Source organism: Alligator sinensis, unplaced genomic scaffold (assembly GCF_000455745.1).
Source record: "Alligator sinensis unplaced genomic scaffold, ASM45574v1 scaffold557_1, whole genome shotgun sequence".
In the NCBI taxonomy this organism is placed as follows: domain Eukaryota; kingdom Metazoa; phylum Chordata; order Crocodylia; family Alligatoridae; genus Alligator; species Alligator sinensis.
This window is the reverse complement of record NW_005842349.1, coordinates 994,508-1,020,700: the sequence shown is the minus strand read 5'-3', so window position 1 is coordinate 1,020,700 and position 26,193 is coordinate 994,508. Positions and strand designations below refer to the sequence as shown.

At 40.4% G+C, this 26,193-nt stretch overlaps 1 protein-coding gene across 1 annotated transcript in view; it reads right to left on the bottom strand.

Annotated features, from left to right (window-relative positions):
* The window catches only part of RNLS (renalase, FAD dependent amine oxidase), a gene marked incomplete at its 5' end in the record, with an annotated part of 151,300 nt that extends 125,164 nt beyond the window's left edge, over nucleotides 1-26,136 (bottom strand). Inside the window, 4 exons of the mRNA XM_025210455.1 lie at nucleotides 23,016-23,174; nucleotides 24,100-24,242; nucleotides 25,359-25,367; nucleotides 26,015-26,136. Of these exons, the coding sequence (XP_025066240.1) occupies nucleotides 23,016-23,174; nucleotides 24,100-24,242; nucleotides 25,359-25,367; nucleotides 26,015-26,136 (433 nt within the window). The remainder of the gene's footprint in view (nucleotides 1-23,015; nucleotides 23,175-24,099; nucleotides 24,243-25,358; nucleotides 25,368-26,014) is intronic.
* Nucleotides 26,137-26,193: the final 57 nt, after the last annotated feature.

Genomic DNA, 26,193 nt, shown 5'->3' with positions numbered 1-26,193 from the left:
GAGTTTAACAGCTCCGGGGGACCTGGGAACCGAGTAACACTCACGGAGATACAGCTGCTCCGTGGGAACGAATTCTTGAACCCCGCGGAGCCTGATTCACTCCGGGGTCAAGGAACCGAGTTTATTAGAGTCCTCCACCGAGAACTCAAGCGGAGCTGAGCCTGGAAAGCTGACCAGCCTACACCACGACCACCTGGGGTGTAAGTAAATAATCTTTTCAATCAACCATTACACCTCCGTGACTGATTCTAGCTCGAGCGTACTGCTCCACCCCGCGACTTTTCTCTGGCCCTGCGTGCCCAGGCTGCCGGCCACAGCCCGCGTGCACACAGACGGGCCCGGCGAGGACGGAACTGGGAGCCGGCCCGCACAATTTAGTCTGAAGAAGAGAAGACTGAGGGGGAATTTGATAAAAGTACCTGCAGGGCAATTATAAGAGAGAATGAATATGGACTTTTCTCTGTGGCTGTCAGAGACAGGACTAGAAGCAATGCCTTTAAGCTGCAGCAAGAGAAATTTAGGTTGGAGATTAGGAAGAACTTTCTGACTATGAGGGGTGGTCAGGCACTGGAACAGGTTAGAGAAACTGTGGAATCTGCATTCTTGGAAGCTTTCAAGAGCAGGTTAGATGAACACTTGGCTGGGATGGTTTAGTCAGGGATTTCATAGATTTTACGGTTGGAAGGGACCTATTAGATGATCGAGTCCAATCCCCTGCCCTGGGCAGAAAAGAGTGCTGGGGTCAGATGACCCCAGCCAGGTGTTTCTCCAATCTCCTCTTAAATACCTCCAAGGAAGGGGACAGCACCACCTTCCTTGGAAGAGTATTTCATATTTTGGCAACCCTCACGGTAAATAATTTTTTCCTGATGTCCAATCTAAATTTGCTTTCCTTCATTTTGTGGCGCCCTGATAAACATTGTATCCCTTATTTCCTTCTGTCTCCCCCGATGAATTTGTAGACGGCCACAAGTTCACCTCTCAGCCTTCTCTTGCAGAGGCGTAAGAGATTTAAGTCCCTCAACTGGTCCTTGTAGGGTTTTTTCTGTAGGCCTTTAACCAGATGGGTGGCCCTCCTCTGAACCCTTTCCAGGTTATCTACATCCCTCCTGAAGTGCGGTGCACAAAACCAGACGCCTGGATGATGCTTGAATGATCCTTCCTTGAGCAGAGGGCTGGACTACATGACCTTGTGAGGTCCCTTCAAGCCCTAATTTCCTAAGACCCTATAAGGGATAGGAACCATTTGGAGCAAACCTGAATTGGTAATAAGAATGTTAACAAATTAAATATTTTTTTAAAAAGAGCACAGCATACATCCACAATTGCTATAAAAGTATAATTTAAGGTTTAAATCTCTTTGCAGGTCATATCCTTCCATTCAACAACAAAAACAATAGCAAAAGGTAGAAGAACCTGGTGATGCATCAGAATCTGTTTCCATTAAAATATCTGATAGTAAAAAACTTCTTTAAACAGAAACATTTTGTGGTGAGACCTGTTTTCATAAGAGCTTTTTAGTGGGAGAAAATTTCATTGCCTAATCAGTTGTATGTGTTAATACTTAACTTGTAAAATGAGCTATTCTGCATGCACATGCTGTGCAGTTATCACCTAATAATTTTACATGATATTCAACAATGCATGTCGCTGTGCTCACATTTGGGAGCTAGCTGTAACTGGTTTGACTGAAAAAGACTAAATAATTACTTCCTTCTTTTGGGAATTTATGAAAACTCTTAGTACATGATACTCCGGATATCAAAATAATTTGCAGATATTAACGCTTGATTTTGCTCTACTGAACTCAGTGCAAACAGGACCAGACTCCAACTCTTTCATAAAGCCTAGCAAGAGACTAAGCATTATATCTATTTTACAAAAGAATAAAAAGATGTAAGTGGCCAATGCCGGACATGGATTTTTGTACAATTTTCCTGAATAGCAGTTTACAAATGAAATGATAGAGGACCCTCTTACAGACTAAATGTTTTTTCTAATGATTTTCAATAAACATGACACTTATTTGCACAACACTCAACAAAGACAAATGCCAGTAGTCAAAGTGCAGTACTGATCTCATAGCTGACTTTAAATACAGACTTTTCAAATACAGACACAGGCAGTATTTCTGCCGTACCTGTCAGATGTGTATATTCTGAGTTACGCCTAGAGACAAAGCCTGAGGCTTAAAAAGGTTTGTCAAGTATCTTAAAAAAGTTATGGGAATTTATTCATTGCTTGGATGCAATTTGTCCAAGATACCATAGGGAATGCTATCAGGCTAATAATATGTAGTTAAATTTGAGTTTATAGAATAAGAAACCCACATTAATTTAGGGATATATTTTGCCACCCTCATTCATGCAGAGCAATATTTCACTCCAGGCCCAATTCTGATATCCTTCCTTATGCTTCATAGCATCTTATTGCCCAAGCTGTCTCAAAGAAGTCAATGAGGCAAGTGATGGAGTGCAGCATTTATCAGCATTAGTGCATGCATTAGTAATTACTTCTTAGGAGAAAGGAGAGAGGAGGTGGGGGGATTAAATAATTATCTAAAATTAAGATTATGTTATTTTAGTGAAAATCTGAACATGTTTATCCTCATGTTCATGAGGTAAAGCCTAAGGCCTATGCATTTTTGCCCTTAAAAGAGCACATGTGCAGATCAGGTACCACCCCCACTGCCCCCCTTGCATGTGCCTGGACAAACCCTAAGCAATGACATACACATACAAATTGGAGACCTGATGTGTATGCATGTAAGCATATGAGTCAGTCCCTGCTTATATATTTCAGGCCTTTTATGAGAAAAAAAATGTAAATAAAACTTTGTTTTTTAGAAGAAGTGCTTGTCCCTCCTTTCTCTATATATTTTGAGAGAGGATGTGTTAAGAGGGATGAAGCTCTGGAAATGACAATCTGCGTGTATGACCAGATGTGAGGAGGAACAGGTTTATGTTACTAATGAGTGAAATAATTTATTTAGCAATGTATAAGTGAACTGCACATCATACTAACATTACTTATACAATCAATTTTCTCAATCCAGCAATTGAGTTAGTATAGCTGGTTCATTTGGGCAAGATCCTTCTGATGCTTTAAAGTTGCCTGACCTTTTTAAGAGCGTGCATGGAACCTATTTTCTGACACTGTAGAATAGATGTTGACCCTATTGTGTAATAAAAACAATCCATGTCAGCCAATACCTAATTTCATCCAACTTTGTTAGAAGAGCTCTACAGCCTGACATTCAAGTACAAATTTAACTAATGCAGGGCTTAATCTTTCCCCAAGTTGCTAATGTACTTTTTAATACAATATTTTCATAAATAGTTTTGAATATTTTACAAAACAGGCTTCTGACACATGACAACAGCACCCATTTCAGTAGCAACTTTGTAATAAACAGGTTTTGTTTGAAATGAAACCACATTGTCCTTTTTCCTTCCTTATTTTTTATATTAAAATGGGCTCTAGTAATAAAAGAAACAGACTAACAGAGCACAATAAAGAAAGCTAAGGCATCTCAGTTCTCTCTCATATGACTTTTGTGGTGGTCTGGAATGTACCACAAAGAAAGTGTTGGTACTTCCCTCATACAGGTCTGGAAATTACACAGTATGGATTATAACTGGAATGAATAACTGGTAGTTTCCCTGACACGTGCTGCATATTTTTGGGGCAGGCACTAACTCACCTACATAACATCCCCAACAGTTTCTTCTAGTTTACAATCATCTATTAGATTTGGCTCTGAAAACCCTGTCTCAGCTGACAAGTCTGAAGACCACAATCATTCTCTTCCTAAATCAAAATAATTAATACAATCTCATTTTAAAGTGTTTTGGCAACAGTGCAGCTATTACAGCAGTTGAAAAATTTTACTAAGGAACTAAATTAGTAGGTTAGAGAAGTTAAGCAATCAGTAAAATGCATAAGGATGGAACTAATCATTGCTGGAAAAGAACACTGGTTGATCACATATAGTTGCAACATTATAGAAGAGGGTGTATCTTTATTGTAGTGTATTTCAGTTCAAGCATATTTTTTTAAATCTATAAACCAAACTATTGTTAATAGTTGTAAAATATTATGACACTTATAACAAATAACGCTTCTTAGCACTCCTGCATTGTAGAAACATATGGAAGAAGTGAGAGAATACCAGAATTAAATCTTGAGGTTTATCAGAATTAGTTCTAATTTATTTAGTCTTGTAGTATACCTAGGTGCTAGATATTATCCTCTAGTTACAGACTGCGACACTGAATCAGAAAACTTAAATGGCATCCTCACGATTGTGCGGGCCGCCTCCCGATCCCATCCATGTCGCTATGTGTGAGCCGGGAGCGATATGCGATTAATGGATATTGGATTCAACCTATGGTGCCTTATATTAATCGCTGTTTCTGTAATGTAACCACTATTGTTACTTGTGATCTTAAGTTTACTGTACCTATATGGACCATACAACATTTGAATGCCTACCCTGAGCTCTACAAAGAGGTGTCCCCCATTTTACTAGGAATGGGTCTCATCACCATTAAGGAACTATTAACTCATCCCTCCTTACGAGCTGAACTGCAAAGACTCAAAGCTTTGGGAGAGAATGGCAAACTCGAGATTCAACACCACAATCAGGAAATCTCTAAGCTAGCAGCTACAGTTAAAAACGCAGGCCATCACTCCTGGTGGGAGGTTTTGTTTGGGTGGAGCCCCAATGCAACAGGTCTTTTAAATGTCATGCTTCACCCCATTGTAGTAATCATTAGTTTTCAAATTATACTAGTAATTAGTCTGATGCTACTAGTTTGCTGGATCCAGAGACTGATGCGACGATTGCAATGGATAGAAGGCCAGAACCAGTACCATGGAGCAAGAATGTGATGGGGATACTAGCTCAACGCAAGCACCCCATCAACGGGGGGAATTGTTACGTCTCAGCTCTGTATTCTTGGGGAACCCTGGTACAGGATGCAGTCTGTCTGACTCACAAAGGACTCACCCCCCTCCCCTCCTCTACCTAAACGAAACTGATTAAGATGCAGTGAGAGACGCACCTAAGACCCTCACCAGATAAGGGTGACGAGTGAATCAACTGCCCTAGGTCTCATTTACATGAGAGATGGAAAACAGAAAGCCTGAAGCAGAGACTGCAGTGAATTCTGGGACCAGAGAAGCAGGAGAGCGCTGCATGATGGGGAATCTGTGCTTCCAATGTTAATCAACCCATGTTCACACACACCCAGCTCAGCATTTATCAGACCAGTTCTAATCTGGATTTACTAAGGACTTTTCCCCCCCAGACACACACACACAGCTCTAAGTTTAATAGGCATCTCGGGCCGTACATTCCCCGGTCCCACTATGGGAGGCCTATTTAAACTTGATTGACTAAAACTCGGTTGCCGGGTTAGGGAATGCTGAGGCAAGAGACCGAGTCAGAGGGGGTATGGGCAACATTTGAACAATGGTTAAGGGTTCATCACAGCATCCAGCCTGCTGGAGCCCTAATCCCAGGTGTTGTCATATCTTTCCCGAGACGACTGGTGGGAGTCCTCTCCACAAAAGGTTATGAGCACCCCAATAATTGTCTTAAGTCTGTTAAAAGACTATAGTAAGATCTGGAAAAGTCATGCTAAGCTGAGGCTTGTGCACAACAAGTAAAAATCCAAAATCCTGATGCTGCAAGCTATCTATTGTTCCTGAAGAAACCATGAGATATCCCATCAGTATATCTGCCACCCATAGGAATTTCAAGCTGGCTCCCAAGTATTTGGGTTACTCCCTAATCTTAAGTGTTTCCTGATTATCAATCAGTTTCCTGAGATGGTCCAAACCAGATAACCCCTTGTCAATAGAAAAGACAATGATTTACACTACTGAGGGTGCTTCGAAGCAGCTGAACTGAGGGTATAAAAATCTGTAAGTGTGTGTGCTGCTAGAAGAGGAAAAGGAAGGAAAAGAAGTAGAAGCAGGAGGAAAGAAGGAGAAGAAGAAAACCCCTGTGCTGACACCATCCCCTGTCGTTCTTGGGACGCTGGAAGAACAGATCATCTCTCTCTTCAAGGATTGTGCTACGGACTGTGCCTGTCAGCTTTGCAGCCTGAGTACCGTGGACTAGGTGAGATCCCAGCGTTCTCTGTCTTCTTTCTAGGCATAAACTTCTGAACCTGAACTGTATCAGTTAAGCTTGAGCTAAGTTTCCCCAAATACTTAGTGAAACCAGGGTAGTATTGTCATTGTTGGTGTTTGTTTTTCTTTTGCATGTCTATTACTACTAGTACTATTATATATTTCATATGCTTAGCAATAAATAACTTTTATAGTCAAACTGGTAGTAATTGGGTATATTTTTCCTTCTCTGCTTCTCTTTCCTCCCGTGCTCTGCAGCAACGCTTCTTTTACCTATGCTAAAGATCCCTGTGAAGCCCAAAAATATTGTGGGGTCTGCTCATCAAGAGGCCAAAGATTGGGACGTGCTGAGTTTGAAACACATAAGGGGATCAGCTTGTATAGGCTGATTGACCCAGTTTGACTCAGACGTGCCCTTATGAACTGAATGCTGGCCCATGAGGGTGTCAGCTGGACACCCAGCCGGATTCAGAGGGATTCTGTTTACCTGTGTGCTTGTGTCTGACTGCATTTTATTATTGCTCTTATGAACTGATTCTTGGCATATGAGGGTGTCAGCCTGTCCATGCTGATCAGCCCGGCCAGGTCAGGCGTGTCACGTTAATTTGTGTGTGTTTGTGTGTATGACTGATTTGGTGACTGGAGGAACCCAGTCCCATTGAGATTGAGTCCTGCAAGATAGCTCCACTGGGGGTGAGGGCTTGCAGAAGGGAGAAATACAGCTCCGTATAGTAACACAAGCAGCACACTGACAGAATTACCAAGACCCTAGAAACTATCCCTAATAAATGAGCACACCCCAAAGTAATGGGCAAATTTGGTAACACTGGCCAATGGTGGGGCACAAATTTGAATACGAATGGCGGAAACTCTTTGCAACGAGCATTTCTGTGCTGCAACAAAGAAATGCACCCTGCAAAGAAAGCTACTGGTGGCGGGAATTCTTTTGCACCGGGGTTCTCTTTTGCAGCAGAAAACTCCACCGTGCAAAGAAGCTGCAATTTAGCGGGAACAATTTAGCAGTGCCGAAGCGCACACAAACAAAATCACACCCTTGGGTTGTGACAACGAATTCAGTCCAGGAGTTCCTAGTCCCCAACTGCACCACTTACTGTAAACATAACCTTCCCCAGACTGTCTCTATTTTAACTGATGCCATTAAAAAAATTATATGCTGCTGTCAAATTATTAACTCAAGAACCATTAGAGAGCAAGCACTATATTCTGTAAATGTAGTCTCATAGCATAAACACTAACAGCTAAGCCAGAGATGTAAAGCAATATGAAGAGAGTTTATTGCCAGAGTATGTTTGTCTTTAATCTGATACACACACACACACACACACACACACACACACACACACACACACATTCCCCTTAGGAAAAAATAATTACTAACAGGAAGAATGGTCCGAGATCTCTATTACAAGGGGGAAAAAAACAACCTTCACTCATGATTAGTGAACATTTCTTCTTCTGTTTCTGTGTTCTGGCTGTCTCTTCTATATATTATTTTTATTCTGTATTGTATCTAGCCTCATTCAGCATCCTGTCTCCAAATCACAGACTTTACAGAGTTTAGTTATGTAACTGCATGTGTACAACACATTCACTGTTATTGTGGTGGTGCATATAAATCAGGTCATCACACCCCAATGACCATCTGTGACCATCTGTGTATAAAGTTACCAAATGTACATACATAGCTGCAGTTCAAATTAAGCATAGAATTTTGTCCATGCAAGTAGGTATCTAAACTAAAAATGCTCCCCACACTCTCTACTCCTGTAATCTTGTAAGCAACAAATACTACATTAAAAAGGTAAAGAAAAAGAACATTTGTTGGAAATTCAGCCTCAAACTACCATATTAGTTCACATATAATGATATCCAATACCTGGCTGGATGCCAGGCCAAACTATAACAAAATATCTGTATGACCATAAGATCCTCAAAAATATAGTGACAGCATTTATGGTCTGTGGAAGCATGGTAAAAATAAGTCAAAGTTAATAACTACGTATCTTGTCTCATGTAACTATATGCACCTCAAGAGATAGTGTTTAAATTGTGACTGGACAGCCAACGGTTTAGGAGGAATTTCAAAATCAAATGGGCAGACCTCAACTCAGGTGAGTAAAGTGCTTGAAAATACTTGTTACATAGTTTCCAAAGCCCCAGCCCACTAGAACATTTGCTGGCACACATACAGACACTGAGGCCAGGGACAGAAGTTACACATAAACTGGTTTAAGTGATCAGAAACTGGTTTAAACCTGTAACAGATCAGAAGTTCAGTGCTTGTAAACCAGTTTCAAAATGGCCAAAACTGGTTTGAGATAAACCTGGCTGAACAGCATCAGACTTAACTGATTGAGGATGAACCAGTTTATGGAACTTGTGTCCCAGATCCCTTCCTGGTTTAAATTAAATCAGAGTCCCCCAGCATGCCCGGGCTGTGCTGTCTGTTCCACCCAAGCAGGGTTGGTCCCACCCCTCTGCTCCCTAGCCAGAGCACTATCATTGCTCTGAACAGCTGAGAAAGGGGTGAGGGTGTGAAATGCTGCACTGGAGTGCTGCTGGGTCTTCCTGGCAAGGGGGCAGCAGCCATTCCCAGAAATCCCTAGCCGCCCACCTCCCTCGTTGCTCCAGCAGCAGGAGTGAGGGTGTGGCCAGACCCTGGTAGCCTGAGGGGAGGAGGGGGTGGGTTTAATCCTTCCACTGCAGGCAGCAGCAGCGGGGGCACCAACACAGCACCGACTCCATCCCACGCTGCAGATCCTTTCAGGCAGGGCCCGCAGCGCCTAGGCCTGGTCCCTCAGAGGAGTGGCCAGCCAGGTGTGGGGAGGGAGGATGTGACCTGGCTTCAGAAGGGAGGGGGGGAGCCAGGGCTAGTTATGGAGCCCGACTCACTGTTGACTCCTGCTGCGGCAGCATGACCCAGGATGGGGCGGACCCAGGGGGTAGGGAGCAGCGCCTGCCACCTCCCACCTCCAGCCCTACACGGGGGCCGCAATTTGCAGATGGGCTGCAGTTGCAGCTCCCCACCCCCTCCCTTTCCCAGCAGCAGCAGAGTGAACCATCACGGTGGGCAGAGGTGAAGCACCGGTCACCCACTGCCTGCTCACTGTGGTACCGAACACTCAGGTTGAGTTGCTGCAGGCCAGGAGCATGGGTAGTGGTGGGGGCAGGCAATGGACTACAGGAGCCTGGTTTGGCCTGGCCCTGGAGCCTAGGAATGCAGCCCGGTCCAGCCCAGCCCCACAGCCTAAGAACGCAAACAGTGACTGGCCCACGGCATGCAGGGCTGAAAGTAGGAGGCAGCAGGCATATCAGGAGGCAGTGGTGAGTCGGACTCTGTAACTAGCCCTGGCTCACCAGCTACCCTGCAGCTAGGTCACATCCCCCCTGTCCCTTCCCTGTGGCTGGCTGGCCACTCCTTGGAGGGACTTGGCCCAGGGCACCATGTTGGTGCCCCTGCTCCTGCTGCCTTCAGTGGAAGGGTTAAACACACCCTCCTTTCTCCCAGGTCACTGGCATCTGGCCACCATGGCCCTAGGTGCATGGCCCCGGGTGCACAAGCAGAGCCTATCGGTGCCTGCACCCCGCCCCCAACCACAATGAGGAGATTAAACCCCTGCTTTCCCTCAGGCTACCCCCACTCCTGCTGCCGGCCAGCGAGTGAGTGTGGGGTGGGAAATACACCTCTGGCAGGGGCTGCTTTCCCCCTCCCCTCCAGGTACACCCTGGCTAGGGTCCCTGCAGGCCAGGGTGGGAGTTTAAACTCAATCATACTCAAGCCTGCTTGGGCCTGGCCATGCCCCTTCCCTCAGCTTAGTTTCCCTCCAGCTGAGGGCTCACTCTAGCAACCACCAGCTTCCGGCCTGAGCTTCTGGCCTGTAGGTATGTGCCTGCATTTCCAGAGTCAAAAGCAAATGTCTATTCACTTGCTTGCCAGTTCAATATATGCAGATTATACTAACCTGCAAAAGTTGAATCAATTCAGGCTCCAGCGTTTTTAATGTCTGTACCTACGCTGAGTGCTTTACATCGTCCCCAAAAAGAAATCTGTAAATTGTGGTTCTTTACAACGAATTCTTAGACATAGTCCCTATGGTTTGCTACAATAGGGTCATTTCATACAACAGATGATAGACTATATATTAATGTGCTCTGTTTGCTCATGGATCTTACAGCATATTTCTCCACTTTCCAACCTACCTTTTTTGAAAAAGGAAAATATGGCCCAAAGGAAGGGCACCTGGACCACAGCTGTAACAAAGGGAAGAGACAAGAAAACAGAACTGCAGTTCAATGGAGTGAAGGGATAAAAGTCATGAGAATGTGAACTTGAATACTGCCTGTATTGTCGGCTAAAAATATTAACTTTCACAAAATTTTAGTCTTTGACCAACTTGTACAGGTTATAAGGCACTCTTACCAGCAATGTACTGATCAGTTATATAAAAGCATTTCCCAGTCTATTCCAAATGCTATAGAACCCCAGAAACAAACTTCTTGGTAAACATGATCAGCAAACTTAGGCTGACATCTGCCAATATAGAATCTACTATCATGATTCCTGGGAAAAGCCTTTGGGAAGAATGCCAAAAAACAGAAAGAAAAACAAAAAACCAAACAACAGTAAAATACTAAGCAGGAACTCAAGCAAGGTAAAGCAGTGTCAAATTTCTAGGAAAAAATTAATGCAAAAATGACTCCTACTGTTTATCTTGAATATATGAACATCCTCAGTATTTCAACTTATGTATCATTAGCAATAGTGAATATTCATGCCCATCTGTAAATGCCAAGGAACATCAACATTTAATATATTCAAGTGAATGGGAGGGAGGGGTGGATGGAGGGGAGGAGGCTCTCTTCCTGAATTTATTTACATATTTTTCTGTTAAGGAAAAACAAGAAGGGTAAAAAAAACAAACACTGGACCAAAATTCAATCAATAGTTCTCTCATAAAAAAAAAATTGTTCTCTGTGCTTATAAGAGAATTACGCAAACCTTTAACTTTATCTTTTCCTTCTTGTCCATAAAGATTTCACTGCCCTTTTCAACAAAGAAAAAGGAATTAAAATCCTGAGAATATGGCTCCTAATTTTATTCTGGGAAACTCTGTCCTATGTACATATCGAATTTTTTTTGAGCAAATTATAAATTATGAAATGCTTCTACTTGAGTTTTTCAATGTTTTATTTCGTCAAACATTTGAAATGAAAGAGTTCAGCCACTTTTAAGTTATATTTAAATGAGAACCACCTTATAATCAAAATCAATTATAAAGAATCAAAAATCAGTACTGCCATTTTAATTCAAAACTGCTGAATTAAACTCAGTTTCAAACTGTGCTAATACTGAAGTAGACTGAAATTAAGGATAAAAGTTTAGGAAGTCAGTTTCTTTGTGGAACTGTTCATCATGTACTTGTTCCATGATGAAATAACCAGACATTTTTACACAACAGAATGTCTCCACATTCTTCAATTACATTAAACAAGTCTTCCTTTATGTGACTGCCTTGCTTTGAATGCCCACTCAGGAGCTGCCTCAGCGTGAGCGCCTGGTGGTGGGAGTGGTGAGGGTTCGTGCGACCACTGAGAGGGTCCTCAATCACCCCAAAGAAGGCCCCTGAACTTTCCTGCCATGACTTTGAATGTATTTTCAGTAGAGGGGTCTTTTGTTGAAGGTCCCTCGGGGTCAGTCACTTCTCCCAATGGGTATTCATGGGGCTCCACCTCCCCCACACCCCTTCCTTACACCAACCTACGTTAGGCCACTTGATCTTACTATGGCCGTCCCTCCAGTCTAGATGTTCTTCAGTCTTCGCACCTTCTCTGGGACCGCTTGTTATCTTTGTTTCTGTTGGCAGGCTACAGGACTGCTGGATTCGCCTCTCTTGTCTATTTCTCCTGCTATCACCAGCTGCCTCCTGAGCCTCGTGAGCACCCCTGGTGTTGGGGTGTCAGTCGAATCCCCTCGAGTTGGACCTAACCACTGAATAACCAACAAAGACGACAAGCCATAAAAAGCAACAAAAGAGACTATATACTGACGAACAGCAACTAAAGAGGAAACAGGCTTAAAGAAAAAGGAAGAGGGCAGATAGAGGAGGATAAATCAGGCTCAGCTGCCCTCTCCCTCTCTCAGCCCTATAACCTGAGCCAGGTGGCATCCTCCGGCATGGCTCCGCTCTTTTTCCTCGCCGAGGGTATCTTCCATTCTCCTCCAGGTTAGACTTTCTTCCTGGCTTTGTACCTATGGGAACTCAGAGTAGGGAGTCTCTGCTGTCTCCGAGACTCCAGTAGCTCCTTCAGGAGCGAGGTCTTCCCCTGGATGTCGGTGTTGCCCATGACCGGTGTCAGGTTGAATTTCAATCGCTGCCACTTGGGATGCCTTTCCCCAAGCAGAATCTGCTTCCTCACTCTGGGGCTGTCTGCCGCCAGTGCAGGGAGTCTCCACAGCCTCTGCTGCCTTTCCCCAATCAAGATCCCCATTTCCTTGACGGCGCTGCCCTCAATCTCTGCAGCCTCTGCTGCCTCCCCCGCTCTCTCCATTTGTCTGCCGGCGTTCCTTTTTATCTTCACCGGCTGGTGATCGCTCCTGATGTCACCTGCCAGCACCAGCTGTATATAAGCACGGCTAATGAACCACGTGGGCTTCATTCTTTGTTCGTCCTGAGTCTGGTGTCCTGTAGCAGGTAAGTAGTTTTTGTTTTTGGGGTTCTCTCCCGCGGTGTGTATCCCCTGTCCTGGGGTCCTTTGTGGGGAGGGTCCCTAGTTCCCTGTGGTTGTGCCCCTGGGACACTTTATTTGAAAAGGAAGGCACGCTATACCATGCAGTATGGCTGGACTAAATACAAGCGTAAAACTCACATCCAGATCCTTAGGGAAAAAGATGACAAATAAAACTGTAACTAACTATGACAACTGCTGAGAGGATAGTCTTTTATTTGGATAATTACCTGGCTGATGAGCAAAATGTTTAATCATCTGCTACAACAAAGAAGGTGATTTTGGGAAGAAGGCGGGGGAAGTCACTAATATAAATGTACAGTCTGTTCTTGATCTTACATTTTCCTTTACCACCATTAAGTTATTTTGTTCTCTTCTTTATGTTTTTCTATTACATAAAAATTATATTTCATCTGCTATACACTCGTCTAGGTAAAGCCCTGTGTTTATTTTGTGTAAAATACAATTCTAATTTTGAAACATGTATTCATGCGTAATTATTGCATATATTCATACAAAATGTTACTAGATGCTTAAGTTTTCATGTAAATTTCATTTCATATTCTATGCATACTTGAAAAAATTCTCATGATTTCTTGACATTTTCTTTCATTAAAACAAAAAAAGATATGGCAAAACTTTGTTTTTCTAAACCATATTCAACAAAGAAAAGGAGTAACAATGCCTGTACACATCCCAGCATTTCTCTCAACATTGTAACAGTTCTTTGTGTTACTCTGATTTTGGCTTTTCTCCATGAAAACATGTATTTGTTATTCATTTTACTGAAGCACTCAGGAGCCTCCTCATGAGCCAGAATCCTATTATACTGGGTACTCTATGAACACAGAACAATGGCACGGTGTCTGCCACAAAGACCTCCCCGACAATCTAAGTTAAAACAAGAGATAACAGATGGCTATAGACAGATAGGAGGCTGATATATGTCATATGCCATATACTAAGCAGACAGAAGTAACAATTTTCACCTGATCTGGCCACAGAAAGCAGTTTATACCTGTGACCAAACACAAGGGCATGGCTGCAAACAGCTTAAAAAATGGCTGATTGGGTGAAAATCTGATCCCTTGTTGCATGAGGTATAAGTTAAAGATATTACAAAATGTAGTGTCTTTTGTAACTTGTTTCTGAGGAGCTCCCAGCCTGTCGCTGTTTTCAGAATGGGAGGGCAAAAGGGAGCAGAGGGGGTTCAGTGAACACCCCCCACCCCGAGTGGGGTGGGTGTATTGCAGCCCCCTCCCCACAGTGGGGGAGGTGGGGGGCTCCACCTCACTCACCCCACCTTTCAGCAACAGCTGGGGAGTTCCAAGAATGAGCTTCCCCTGCTGCCTTTCCCTCCTCCCAGCAAGCCCTGGCAAAGCACCCTTGCCATTGCTATAAGAATCTGAGTGCAGGCTCCCCTCTCCCCTGGAGCCAACAGTGAACTTCTGTTTGGTTTGGGGTAATGTTGTAAGTCAGAACACTTTGCAAAAATTTTTTTGAGTTACAGCTGGGAGCTGCACTTCTCTCTGTACCCATAAATAAACTCCCATATTAGGTATACCTTTAGCTGTCACAAATCAATCAGGAGTGCATGAACCTTGATATACTTTTCCAACTATTACTTTTGAGAATGCCGCAGACACAAGAGAAATTAAGGGACAAATTCTGTAAATCCTTATTGACATTTTTCTTATTCAATAGCCTAATTCAAAGGAATGGATTTAATTATATGAAGTAAGATTTCACCACTGCAGGCAAAAAGGGTGGCATTCATTTGTTTGTATTTCTATAATAAGGTACAGAGTCAGACAAAATGCTTAGATGAACCTAGTCACATAGATTAGATATTCATAAATTAAGAAAATATCAGCAACTTCATTGAAGAAAAGGCTGTTTATTCCTTCCTTCCTGCATCTTTCCCCTGTTAACTTCAACATGCTTTCCACGTAGCTTAGAAGGCTTGAAATTATGGCTGAGTGCAAAGTAGGTTGCCACCTACAAAAGTTCATGCTTCTCTAAATCAGATAAGCTCAAACATGCCACCCTTCCCTATCTTCTACCCCTCCATTTGGTAAGCTTTACCATTCTGTTTTTATTCCTAGTCACAGTATAATAGTGTGTTACCAGGCAAGAATAAAACAAATGTTAGAAGTTATTTAGCTTCTTGTACATCAAACCAAAACTCAATCAGTCCTATTTATGATAGCACTGTATATTTCTCCTAGGTTATAAGAGCTCCAAGTTTCCATGATGAACAGCTTAATTCACAAAGTGAAGTCAACTCATTTGTAACACACTACTAAAATAAGCAAGAGTGTCTATATCATTTTCTAGGTGTACTCCAATTCACCTCCCCACTCTGCAAAGTTATATGTATATATGGCAGTGACCACCTATGCTTCCATATCTTTGCAAAAATTACGCCAACTTTGCTTTCCATCATGACTACTTAGTCTTTTTTATCGATTTTCAACATGTGATATAAAGAGGAAATGTCACAGTAACATCTTTGCAAACAATGGAAGTCTTTATCACCACACCAGCTAGTGGTAATGGGGTATCACTGGGCAGTACACTAAGCCATATTCTTTATGGGAAAAATCTTAAATCTTATTAAAAGACTGGTTATACTGAACTTAGTGGAAGTTTTACATTTAACTTCAGCATGAAATACTAGCTCCATTAAGATCAAAGCAACCTTTTTCTTGTTTCTCTAGTTCAACACAGAAGTGGAGAAAATAATGCCTGTCTTAAGTTTTTAGTAATCTCAAAAAAGGGACAACAATATAAAATAGCCTTGGTAATCAAGGTAATCAATCACTTCAGATATAGTAGTTTGCATACTAAGCATATATCAAAATTTGGTCATAAATTAAGATGGAGCTACAGATCCAGTTCAACATGCACATACTAAAAAGATATCAAGTTTTGGAAAAGGGTAGCCTTTAAAAATGTATAATGATATTGATGTATTTTATAATTTTTATGTACAGTACTATTATCATACTATAATATTCCCAGTAAAAAAATTAAGTAAATTATTTATTTTAATATTTTTTGTGAATCTGGATCAGCATTTTAAATCAGGCATTCAAATACTTCCCTTCAAAAGCAATAAAATTGATTTTTTTTTAATTTGACCATAGTTGTGCAGTTAAGTGACAATTTTAGTTAGAAGCAAAGAAACAAAAATAAAATCTATTAGTCAGTCATTTTATGGTGATCTTCAGACTTGTGCAGAGGGAACCACAAGAAAGAAAAAACCCAACAACCCCTGCCTTCTCCCCAAGAAAAAAGCCTTTTTCAAAGAAATTTTCAGTGTCAGCAAGAATGTATACAAGATACAACCTTTCAGTGGGGGGAGGGGGGGAGCATAGAGGGGAAAATAAAAGCATTGCCTGCTGTTGCCTATGAGGTTAACCATTAAGGTTTTCAACATCCAGACTCTGAAAGTTCATTTTTAACACCTATACATGAACTGCAAATTATTGAGAACCAGCACTCAGCCATAATTTCAAACCTACTAAGCTATGCGGAAAGCATGTTGAAGTTAACAATCTTCCCAAGAGGGAGCAAGAAATAAGTTTCAGAATTATTCAGCTTATTCACATTTTTCAGCAGGGGACATATGTTGAAAAACCAATGTGAAATCTTTCCAAGACTCTTCTCTGTCAATCTCAGCCCGGTGTCTGCGCTGAATAGAAAAACATTCTATTCTCCCCCTGGGAGGGGGAGAAAGGAATAGGAAGAGCAGAGAAGTATCTGTATTTAGTAGTACAATAAGCAAATTTGAGAACATTAATTTGATGTAAATACTCTGTTCTATTTAGACTCCTAAACTAATTACTATATTTAATAAAAAACATCATCTATCAATAACCACCTCCCCAATGATATGGAAAACAGAGGAACTAAACACTAATAGGACAATATTCTCTGTCTTAAGATGGTCCCTACATGTCACTCCAGAAACACAAATGGACTTTAAATAAGTGGAATTGGCCAGTTTAGAATTACACTGCAGTGGTGGTATCTAAGGTGACGAGAAAACATTACAGCTATCCCTGCCAGCACCTTCAAAGGTGGTAGGAGCATGGTCTGTTATACTACGTTGCCAGAATGGCCCCAGGCCAGGCTTACCTACATGAGAAAGTTGCAACATTTTAACTTTGAATAGATACAAACATCTGTATGTATACTCAGTTTAAATCAAGCTTATGTTGGTAAACCAAAATTATAATTTCCACAGGGACTTTTTTACCTGAATCAAACCCAGTAAAAACCAGCTTAAATCTGTACAACTTCACACAGATCAAGCCTAAATTGCAGCTAATTCAGGTATACTCTACCCTATGCCAGAAGCCAAGTTGCTTCCTGTTACAGCCCAGAACTGAGGAACTAAGGGAACACGCGAGTCACCTTTAACTTGACCCATTCAGGTCTTCTGTGAAAAATCCACACAGACAGAAATCAGATCAGGCTCACTAATACTAAACAACTAATTCCAGTTCCATTGGGTGGAATAGACTTTGACTAAGGTTCTACATTTTTGTAGCCTTGTTTTTATGACCAAATGTGTGCACATGATATACTAGTGTATCTATCTTCCATATTTATGGTTTAGTTTTATTAAGTATTTTAATCTGGTTAAAGATTCTAAGAACTGAGAACTAATCAGGAACTCTCAATTTTATCATTTGAAAAGGTTGGGTAGCATTTTGATATAACAATATCAATTGACTCCCATCTCTTACACTGAATGTGTTTTATTTTCCTTCAAATACTTTGCACATGAATACACACACACAGATAACTTGCTCCTCAGCCCCTTGCTGACTTAAAGAACCTCACTGACATTACTGTGATCAGTCATCTGACCTTTGCCAGGACTCCTCACATGTTTAAATCCAGGTTAGGTACTGTAGGTAAAAAAAAAAAAAAAAAATAAATTTAAAGGTAGGAGAAGAATCAAACCATCTGCAGCCAATTACAGTCTACTATGACTAATAAAACATAAGCAAAATGTACGTAACTTCAGTTTTCATTGGGTAAAAAAAGTTCATAACCCTAACTGTTGCAAAGAAAACTTTGGGTAAGTCTGCAGTGCAGTGACGCCAAAGCTAGCTCTTTTGAAAAAAACAAAACAAACTGAGCAGCCAACCTCAAAAAACCCCCGCCCACTAGCAGAAGTAGTCTCGTCACAAAATCAAGAGACTCCGTGTTGGGTTAATTTACCCTGCTTCTTGGCAGAGTCAATATACCCTTTGATTGTAAAACAAGCTTCAACTGATGCAATATTGCAACTTCAAGCCTGCAGACATCATAAAACAGTGACTCAGCCATGTGAACTCCACAGCTTTCTATTAACCTAATTTGTATGCGAAATGTCATGATTAATTTTTTCATTCTTTACAAGTCAGCAAACAGAACAAGAACAGAGGAGGAAACTGGGACTTGCTACTTGGTAAGGAAATACAATAGGGAGATGATACATAAGGTGTCACTCCTTAGGTGATAATGAATGCAACAATTCAACACTGAACAAATTAGAATATATAGATAGCTAAATGGTTTGTTTAGTTATGTATCGGGCCACATTCTAAACAGATCTTTGTGCAAACCTTCCTTGCACATCTGTGAGGGTACTCACTAAGGATTTAGGCATGTCCTATATATATTTTGTGACACCGACCATAATTAAAACGGAATGTTTGACACCTCTACCTGACATATTTTGTGGTTCTGATGACATCATAAAGAGAGCAGAATTCAAGTGGTTCAATACCTCATTCAAGATGTTGCTATTTGGAATGTTCATTTACATTTTCTATTTTGAAAAATGCCATGTTACTAGCAACAGTTAATCACAAAGTTAATCACAAAATTAATTATTGTTACTGTTTGCATTTTCAAAAAGCATGTAAACAATAGAAATTGCACAGAACACATCAACATTAAAAAGTTGAATGAGCAGCAATAATTGTTGTGTTCCTGTCTATATTATCACTTTTAGAAATGTGAAAACCTTTATCATATTTACTCAGAAGTTTTATGACATGACTAAAGTCTAGTTTTGACAAGCTGTAAAGTGACTTCTAAAAATATTATTTGACAACATGAAATATTTAATGTTAACCCCACCAGAATATAAATTACGTAGTAATGCGAAACCAGTATTTGCAGACTGGTGAAAAGCTATTTGAGCTTTGCTTTCACATTTATATTATAAAGCCCACTTGATAAAATACTTTTTTCTTTTTATGGCATCTTACCTGTTTGCATTATTCAGAGACCATATATCTATATTCACTGGAAAATTCACACAAGAATTAAACAACAAGAAGAAATTCCTTAGTATTCATTCAAAACTGCAATTTCTGACCTGGAGTAAAATGACTTCATAAAAATGTTTTAAATTTATAAATGAAACTTGTTGAATTTTGCATAAACCAACCACCTAATAAATGCTACAGTATAAAATTGTGTATTCTGGAAAGAGGTTAGAAAAAAAATAAAAGCTTGCTCCTACATTTATAAATTCACAAAAAAGACTATATTAGCTGTTAATTCCACACAGAAATATACCATACACTACACTGTCTGTCATTCTTCTAAAACTCCTAGCCTCAATACCAATTGCAGCTGCTTAGTATCTCCGATATATTCATTACATAATGGATGATTTGGAGTCAAGTCTCTGTATTTAGAATATTTCTGCTTTTAAATGTTTAATTTGCCTGCACTTAGCATATATTATAAAATCATTAAAAATGGCTGTTTAATTTCCATATACTTTTCTGCTGAATCACAGTAATAACTACCAAAAGATAAAAGCCCAATACAAATCTATGAGCAAGCTTTTGTTTTTTCAAGTGTTCATGACTTAGCTGTTCTAAAGATTATCTGAACACTGCCATCCACTGTTCTTTTAGAGATGTTGCAACTAATAAAACAATTTCCTCATCTGTCTCAAGGTAGTTCCGGTACTGAATTTAAAATACTTCCCAGTTCAGAAAACTACTAACTCCTAATGTGCCAAATACTATTCATAAAAAGAAAAAAACAAAAACCCTGTAAATAAACTATTTTTGTTAGCTTTATTTACTAATTTCATAACACCTCCAAAAAATGCAACATTATGGAATATATTTGTGAAAACCAGCCAAAGCAGACATTGAAGAAAAACATCAAGGGAAATCAGTTTCAAGTCAGTTATGTAAAGACAATTTCTCACGTGTGACCATTAGTTACTATTAGTTCAGCCTCTTGAGAGGATCAATAAATGTTGATTTTTTCTTCTCATCCACCATGCCATGTGCAACTGACAAAACTTTATGAATAAGTAGGTGGGAAGTCAGTCACACAGAACAGTTTTAAAAGGATTTAGCCACATCTGGCCCTGCCTTCCTACTAATTTGTCAAACAACAAGAGATCACAAGTGGCTAAACCAAAAGATAGAAAAAAATTCCACTAAATGGGATAACCTTTGGATCAAGATTCCAAAAGGAACAACCCTGAAATAGAGAGCTGACACCCAATTCATCATAAACATTCTAAAATGCATGCAAGAATCGTCTCTTCCAAAGAGATCTAACTTCTCACTTCACCTAAATATCAGTTAGCGCATCCATGGCACAGAGAAGAGATAATAAAAGCCCTACAGTAAGTTTTGCAATGTAATGTATACAAAAAGGGAGAAAAAAAATCAGCATTAGCTTGGATATTAGAATGGATAGTGGAGATGTTTATGCTATTCTTTTTAGACAGAAAGCAGGGCAGGGTGGCACCTTCGAGACTAATTTGTGCAGGAAAACATAAGTTTTTGTAAGCGACAGCCAATTTAATCAGCCAGCATCTGACAAACTAAGCTGTCACCTATGAAAGTTTATGCCTTTTCAAATGAGTTAATCTCTAAGGTGCCACCCTGCCCAAATTCAGACTAAAATGGGTAACTACATTTCTCTGCGCCTTTTAATGTTTATTCCACTTAAGCTATACAGACAGTTAAATACTGTATTCTCTTTTTTCTTAATTATGCAGAAAATACCACAACTCCCTGAGTACTCTCTTATGAATCTCAGCATGCCTACTAATATGAACTTTGGGCATTTAGCTATCCCATTACTTCTTTCTCACTAGTCAGTAAATCCCTTATTTTATTTCTCTACAGTCTGAGGATTCAGTTTTTAACCCCACATGCATTTTTTTTAAACAATCACTGTATTCTCATTTTTTTAAATCAACCATAAACTCTTGAGTTTGCTTAATAACTTACCTTAGGCAATGTTTTAAATATCTTTAGTGAATCCTTATAAAAATATATAATTAAAACACTCATATTCAAAGAAGAAAAATAAATCTTCTCTAATAAGGGAAGAGAGTATCATTTGTGTACACAAGGTACACAAATATAAAGTGGGTGTGGCAATAATTATTTAATGTGTTACACAGAAGAATAAGAGAATACAACAGAGAACAAAATAATGAATGCTAGAAAAGGTTACTAAGGCTCTATTTATTCCAGAATGAAGGAACAAAACAAGAAATAAAATGAAAACTTATAATAAAAAATATTTCCTTTCATTTACTGCCAGCAGACATAGGCTCTGCTTTTGCTCTCCTAGGATAAAACAACTGAATTTAAGGTTTTACCTCCCTCAGTCCTTCCTTTCTTGTTCCTTATTGTCAGCTTTGCCTTTTCTTTACTACCTAGTCTTCTGTTATTCTGATAAACTGTACATAAGACTCTGGAAAAAAAAAAATCAGACTAAAGCTCATTCTGAACTTTTCTCCCAACTGGTCTGGGGGCTGTTAATGAGGAGAGAGAATCCAAAGGAGGCTAATCAGAGTCAGGTAAGTGCATTAAAGATCAGAGTACAGCACTGAACAGGTGGTCACTGAGGGCTTAGAATATTTAGACAATATGTCCCTTAGTGACTAATCCCAGAAAATAAACAGGCTGCTGTTCAATTCATGTGAATTGAAGATTCTGAATACCCTTGATCCTTAACACGTCAACAGCCTGATTTACCACAGAAGTTATATTTTTTGTGGAATTGCACAGGCTTTACTACTACTGAAAATCCTTCAGGGTTTCCTGAAACCATAGTTATTACTGAGGTCTTATTCACTGATTTCCCCCCACCCCTCCCTTCATATAAATAATCACTGAAGCTTTACCCCACTGCTAAACAAAGACCTTAAGAAATGTAGCAAGTTAATAAAAAGCATCTCAGAAAACTGTTGAGGAACTACTTTTATTTTTGTGTCTGAACCAACAAATTACTACCGCCAACAATTATTTTCACTATCCAAGCAGAAGTTTTAGAGGAGATCAAAATCCTCATTTCCTATGATAGCAGATAGGTCTTCTGAAGAAAATTAGATTGTTGTTGTTATGATAATACTTCTACAAACTATAACTTGAGGTCTTAATCAGACATTATGGCTAAGTACAGAGAGTCAAAAAGCCTGAGGCTGAATCGCTTCAGTCTTTGTAGGTTTTTTAAACTGCATAGGTTGAACCAGGCAGCACCTGGGTGGGGGTCTGGTTTCCTCCTCCCCCTACTGGCAGCACCTAGCTGGGGGTCTGGTGCTGGGCCAGAGGGATGGGTTCTCCCCCCTCCCACCCTCAGCATCCTTTCCTCAGCCACCTGAGTGCTAGGGAGCAGAGGGGCAAGGCAGACCTTGCTCACTGGAGGAGACAGCACAGCTCAGGCTGCAAAACATCCTGGGATGCTGTGAATTAACTTTCACCAGGAGGAGATCTGGGACAGGAGTTCCATAAACCGGTTTGACCTCAATCAGTTAAGTCTGATACCACATCCAACCAGATTTATCTTAAACTGATTTTGGCCATTTTGAAAGCGGTTTAAGTTCACTGAACTTCTGTTCTGTTACAGGTTTACACAAGTTTCTGATCACTTAAACCAGTTTATGTGCAAATTATGTCCCTAGCCCAAGTATTCAAAACTCCTTTTCTTACATCCATCAAACATTTTCCCTTTTTTTGGAAATGGAAAGGACAGTGGCCTCTGGGATTATTTCTTGCTATTTTATATCACAATATAAATCATTATTCTAACTTAAATATTTATTGCTATTTTGTGGCAATACCACTTACTGTTCACAATGTCGCCCCGAAGTTGAAGAATTTGTGGGACAGGTATTGTGAGAATAACTATGTCAAATAGTTCTGAAGATCCCGCTTCCTCATGGACCTCCCATTTCCCATCTCTGAGGTAGATTTGTGTTACATGGTGCTCATAGAATACATCTGCACCTGTTTCAAACAAGAAAAACCTTAAATACATGCAATATTGAATCAGACAGAGAACATGCACAGTAAGGGAGAAATTTCCATTATGAATCAGAACCAAAGCCCTGATTCTACAAACAGAAATGCATGTTCTTCATTATAAGCACATAAGCATAATCTGTTCTTTGAACACAGTTGTGCTTGCCTCCATGAGATCACTCATATATCTTAAAAACATAATGACTATAATTAGTATCAAAGGTTTGAAAAAAATCAGCTGCTGAAAAATGCAAAAAGTAGTTAAATAGCTCATATTAACAATACCAGAAAATGCAAAAATAAATTAGTCACTAACTGCTCTAAAAGAACAGTTAAATTCTGCTGACACAATGGAGCTGTCACAATTTATAGTAACTAGGGATCTGCTCCCTAGCTTTTCCCAAATGCTTAGTTCAGTAGTTTTATATCCCTGGCACATATTGTGAAATTGCTTAATTTTACAACATTAATCTTTCTTTCAGCAACATACTCCCTAGTCAGCTGATACAGTCCAGATCATAGGCTGAACAGCAAGTTTTAAAATATTAGTTTTAAAAATCCCAAATTCTGGCCATACACAATTATTCAAGATTTATGTTAATCAAGTTAATTTCCCCTTAATCCTCTGTTCACACAGGGTATGATCCTATTTCCACTGAATGCAGGAGTAACATCCAATTAGTGCTGTATCTGATCTACATAAAGCAGAGAGTATAAAATACAATCTTCACCCCCAATCCTGAAAACTCTTACAACATATGAATAAAGAATGCTTTACAGTGACCCACTGCAGTCAAGAGGACTATGGTTAGTCCTTTCCAAATTCAAAGAGTCTGTATCAAATCCTATCCATTCAAGATAAGTACACCATTAAAACCTTTAATTTCATTCAAAGATATCAGAAAACTACCTGACTCTCTCAAATAATGCTTGGCAATTGACGAAGTACCCTGAGGCGTCATAAAATTGAGAGATCCCTCCTTCATCACCATTCCTTTAATTGGTGCAGTCAATGGTTTCAAAATACCATGGGCCAGAAGGTCATCATAGAAGCTAAAAATCAAACAAAAACATAGTAAAAATGCATGTGAATCACCTCCAAAAACTCCCAGTAGCATTAATTCTTCATAGGAGGAATTAATGTTATGAAGGTTGCCATAACTTTCAAATTTATTTATTTGATTTATATCCCACCCCATCCAAAAGGAGTTTCACACAACCTGACTTCACTCTAGTATTTCAGACTCTGTAACATTAACATATTACTAACCAGTAACCCCCCCCGCCAACTTACGGTAACTTGCTCACTCTTCTACAAAGCCTGGTTATTTTTAAGGAAAGGCAAACGTATCTACCCACCTCCCAAACCCCCACAGCAATCTTGTTGGATAATGAATTAGTTGTAAAGATTCACATCAGCTGAAACTCTCGAGTGGTATTATAACCCGAGGATAAAATTAAGGTTTTTTAAACTGAAAAATACATTCTTTTATTTTGAAAGCTAAGCATGATGTCAGAACTTGGGTATAGGTGTTCTCTAAAAGATACAACTTTGCCCTTACAAAAAATGCTCAATGTGGTTTATCACTACCATTATGCTGTCTTTCGATTAAACCAGTTTGCTATTATAATAAATTATAATATTCCAAAGCTACAAGTAGCTTCAAAACACCCAAATGTTTTTAAAAGATTGACATTTCTTCTCATACCCCAAATGTGGACTTTCTCAAGTTCTTGTAAGTGACAGCTTTTATGGATACAGAAATTTCAAACTTAAAAACCTATGCCTGAAGACAGGTGTTTGTGTCCGAAAGCTTGCAGAGAAGACTTTTTCCAACTATTTGGTTGGTCTAATAAAAGATATCACATCTACCCAAAGAAACTTGTCTGCCTATGTCCTTAGACTAACATGGCTACAGCCAACAACCCTAAAACTTAAAGGCCAGCATTTCACAGCTTCCATAGCCAGAAACAAAAACTTTGTGTAACTGGAAATCAAGCACTGAGCAGAAGCAGAGCATATTATAAGGATGGTTGATGTTAAATACTTCCCATATATGTTAGAGCTCCATAACAAGGATCTGAGTGGATTTTGTGTGACTTTTGTTCTGTTGCATGCCTCTCTCATAGGCAGCTCTATTCAGGACAGGGCATGTGGTCCATATTTACCTTCTAAAACTGATCAGAAAGAAGATGTATCACAGTATGTACAGAAGGCAATCCAACTGGGGATTAATCTAATCTGCACTGGAAATTTGTTCCACACTTAACCTGTTTGACTGAAAATGATTTACTTCTGCTGCCCCAATCATTGTCCTAGTCTTTCTGAGCTGATTGTCCCAGCTGTTAAAAGGGTCAGAGAAGTCATACCAGGAACTTCCTTGCTTGATAGCAAGAAAACTCAAAACCAAGGCCTTGAATTGGTAACAGAAGCAGACTAGGAGCCAGGGAATGGAGTGTGGACAGCACACATGGAGTATACTCATGACAATCAGCCCACATTTCAGATACTGAGGTTGGGTCCCTGCACTGTTGTGACTTTATGTCCCAAACATATCAAGAGTTGCATTAATAGGAGTCTGGAACAAATGCATGGATTTCTGTGGCCAGAGCCTCACCTGTCAGGACAGGGCAAGGTCTCCTAGTAAACTGAAGATGGAAGGAAATGTTTACACTAGTACGTTCCCTGGACTAGGTGCCAAGTCAAGCTGGTCCTCAGTACAATAAATCAGATGGCTCTCCCAGGAAAGGTAGCTCTATACATATTAAATACAAGAGCCCATCAGAGGGCAGGGCAGGGCAGGACCCCGCCCGCTCCTTCCTACCTCCGGTGCCGCTGGGCGCAGCCGGGGCTGAGCGTGATGTACTGCGCGCCCAGGTCCGCCGTGCAGCGCGGGTCCGCGGGGCTCCGGCTGGTGGCCGCCCTTCCCCCTGGGGAGACGGGGCAGAGCGGTCAGGGGGCTCCGAGCCGCCGGCGGCCGCCCCGCTTCCCGCTCGCCCCCGG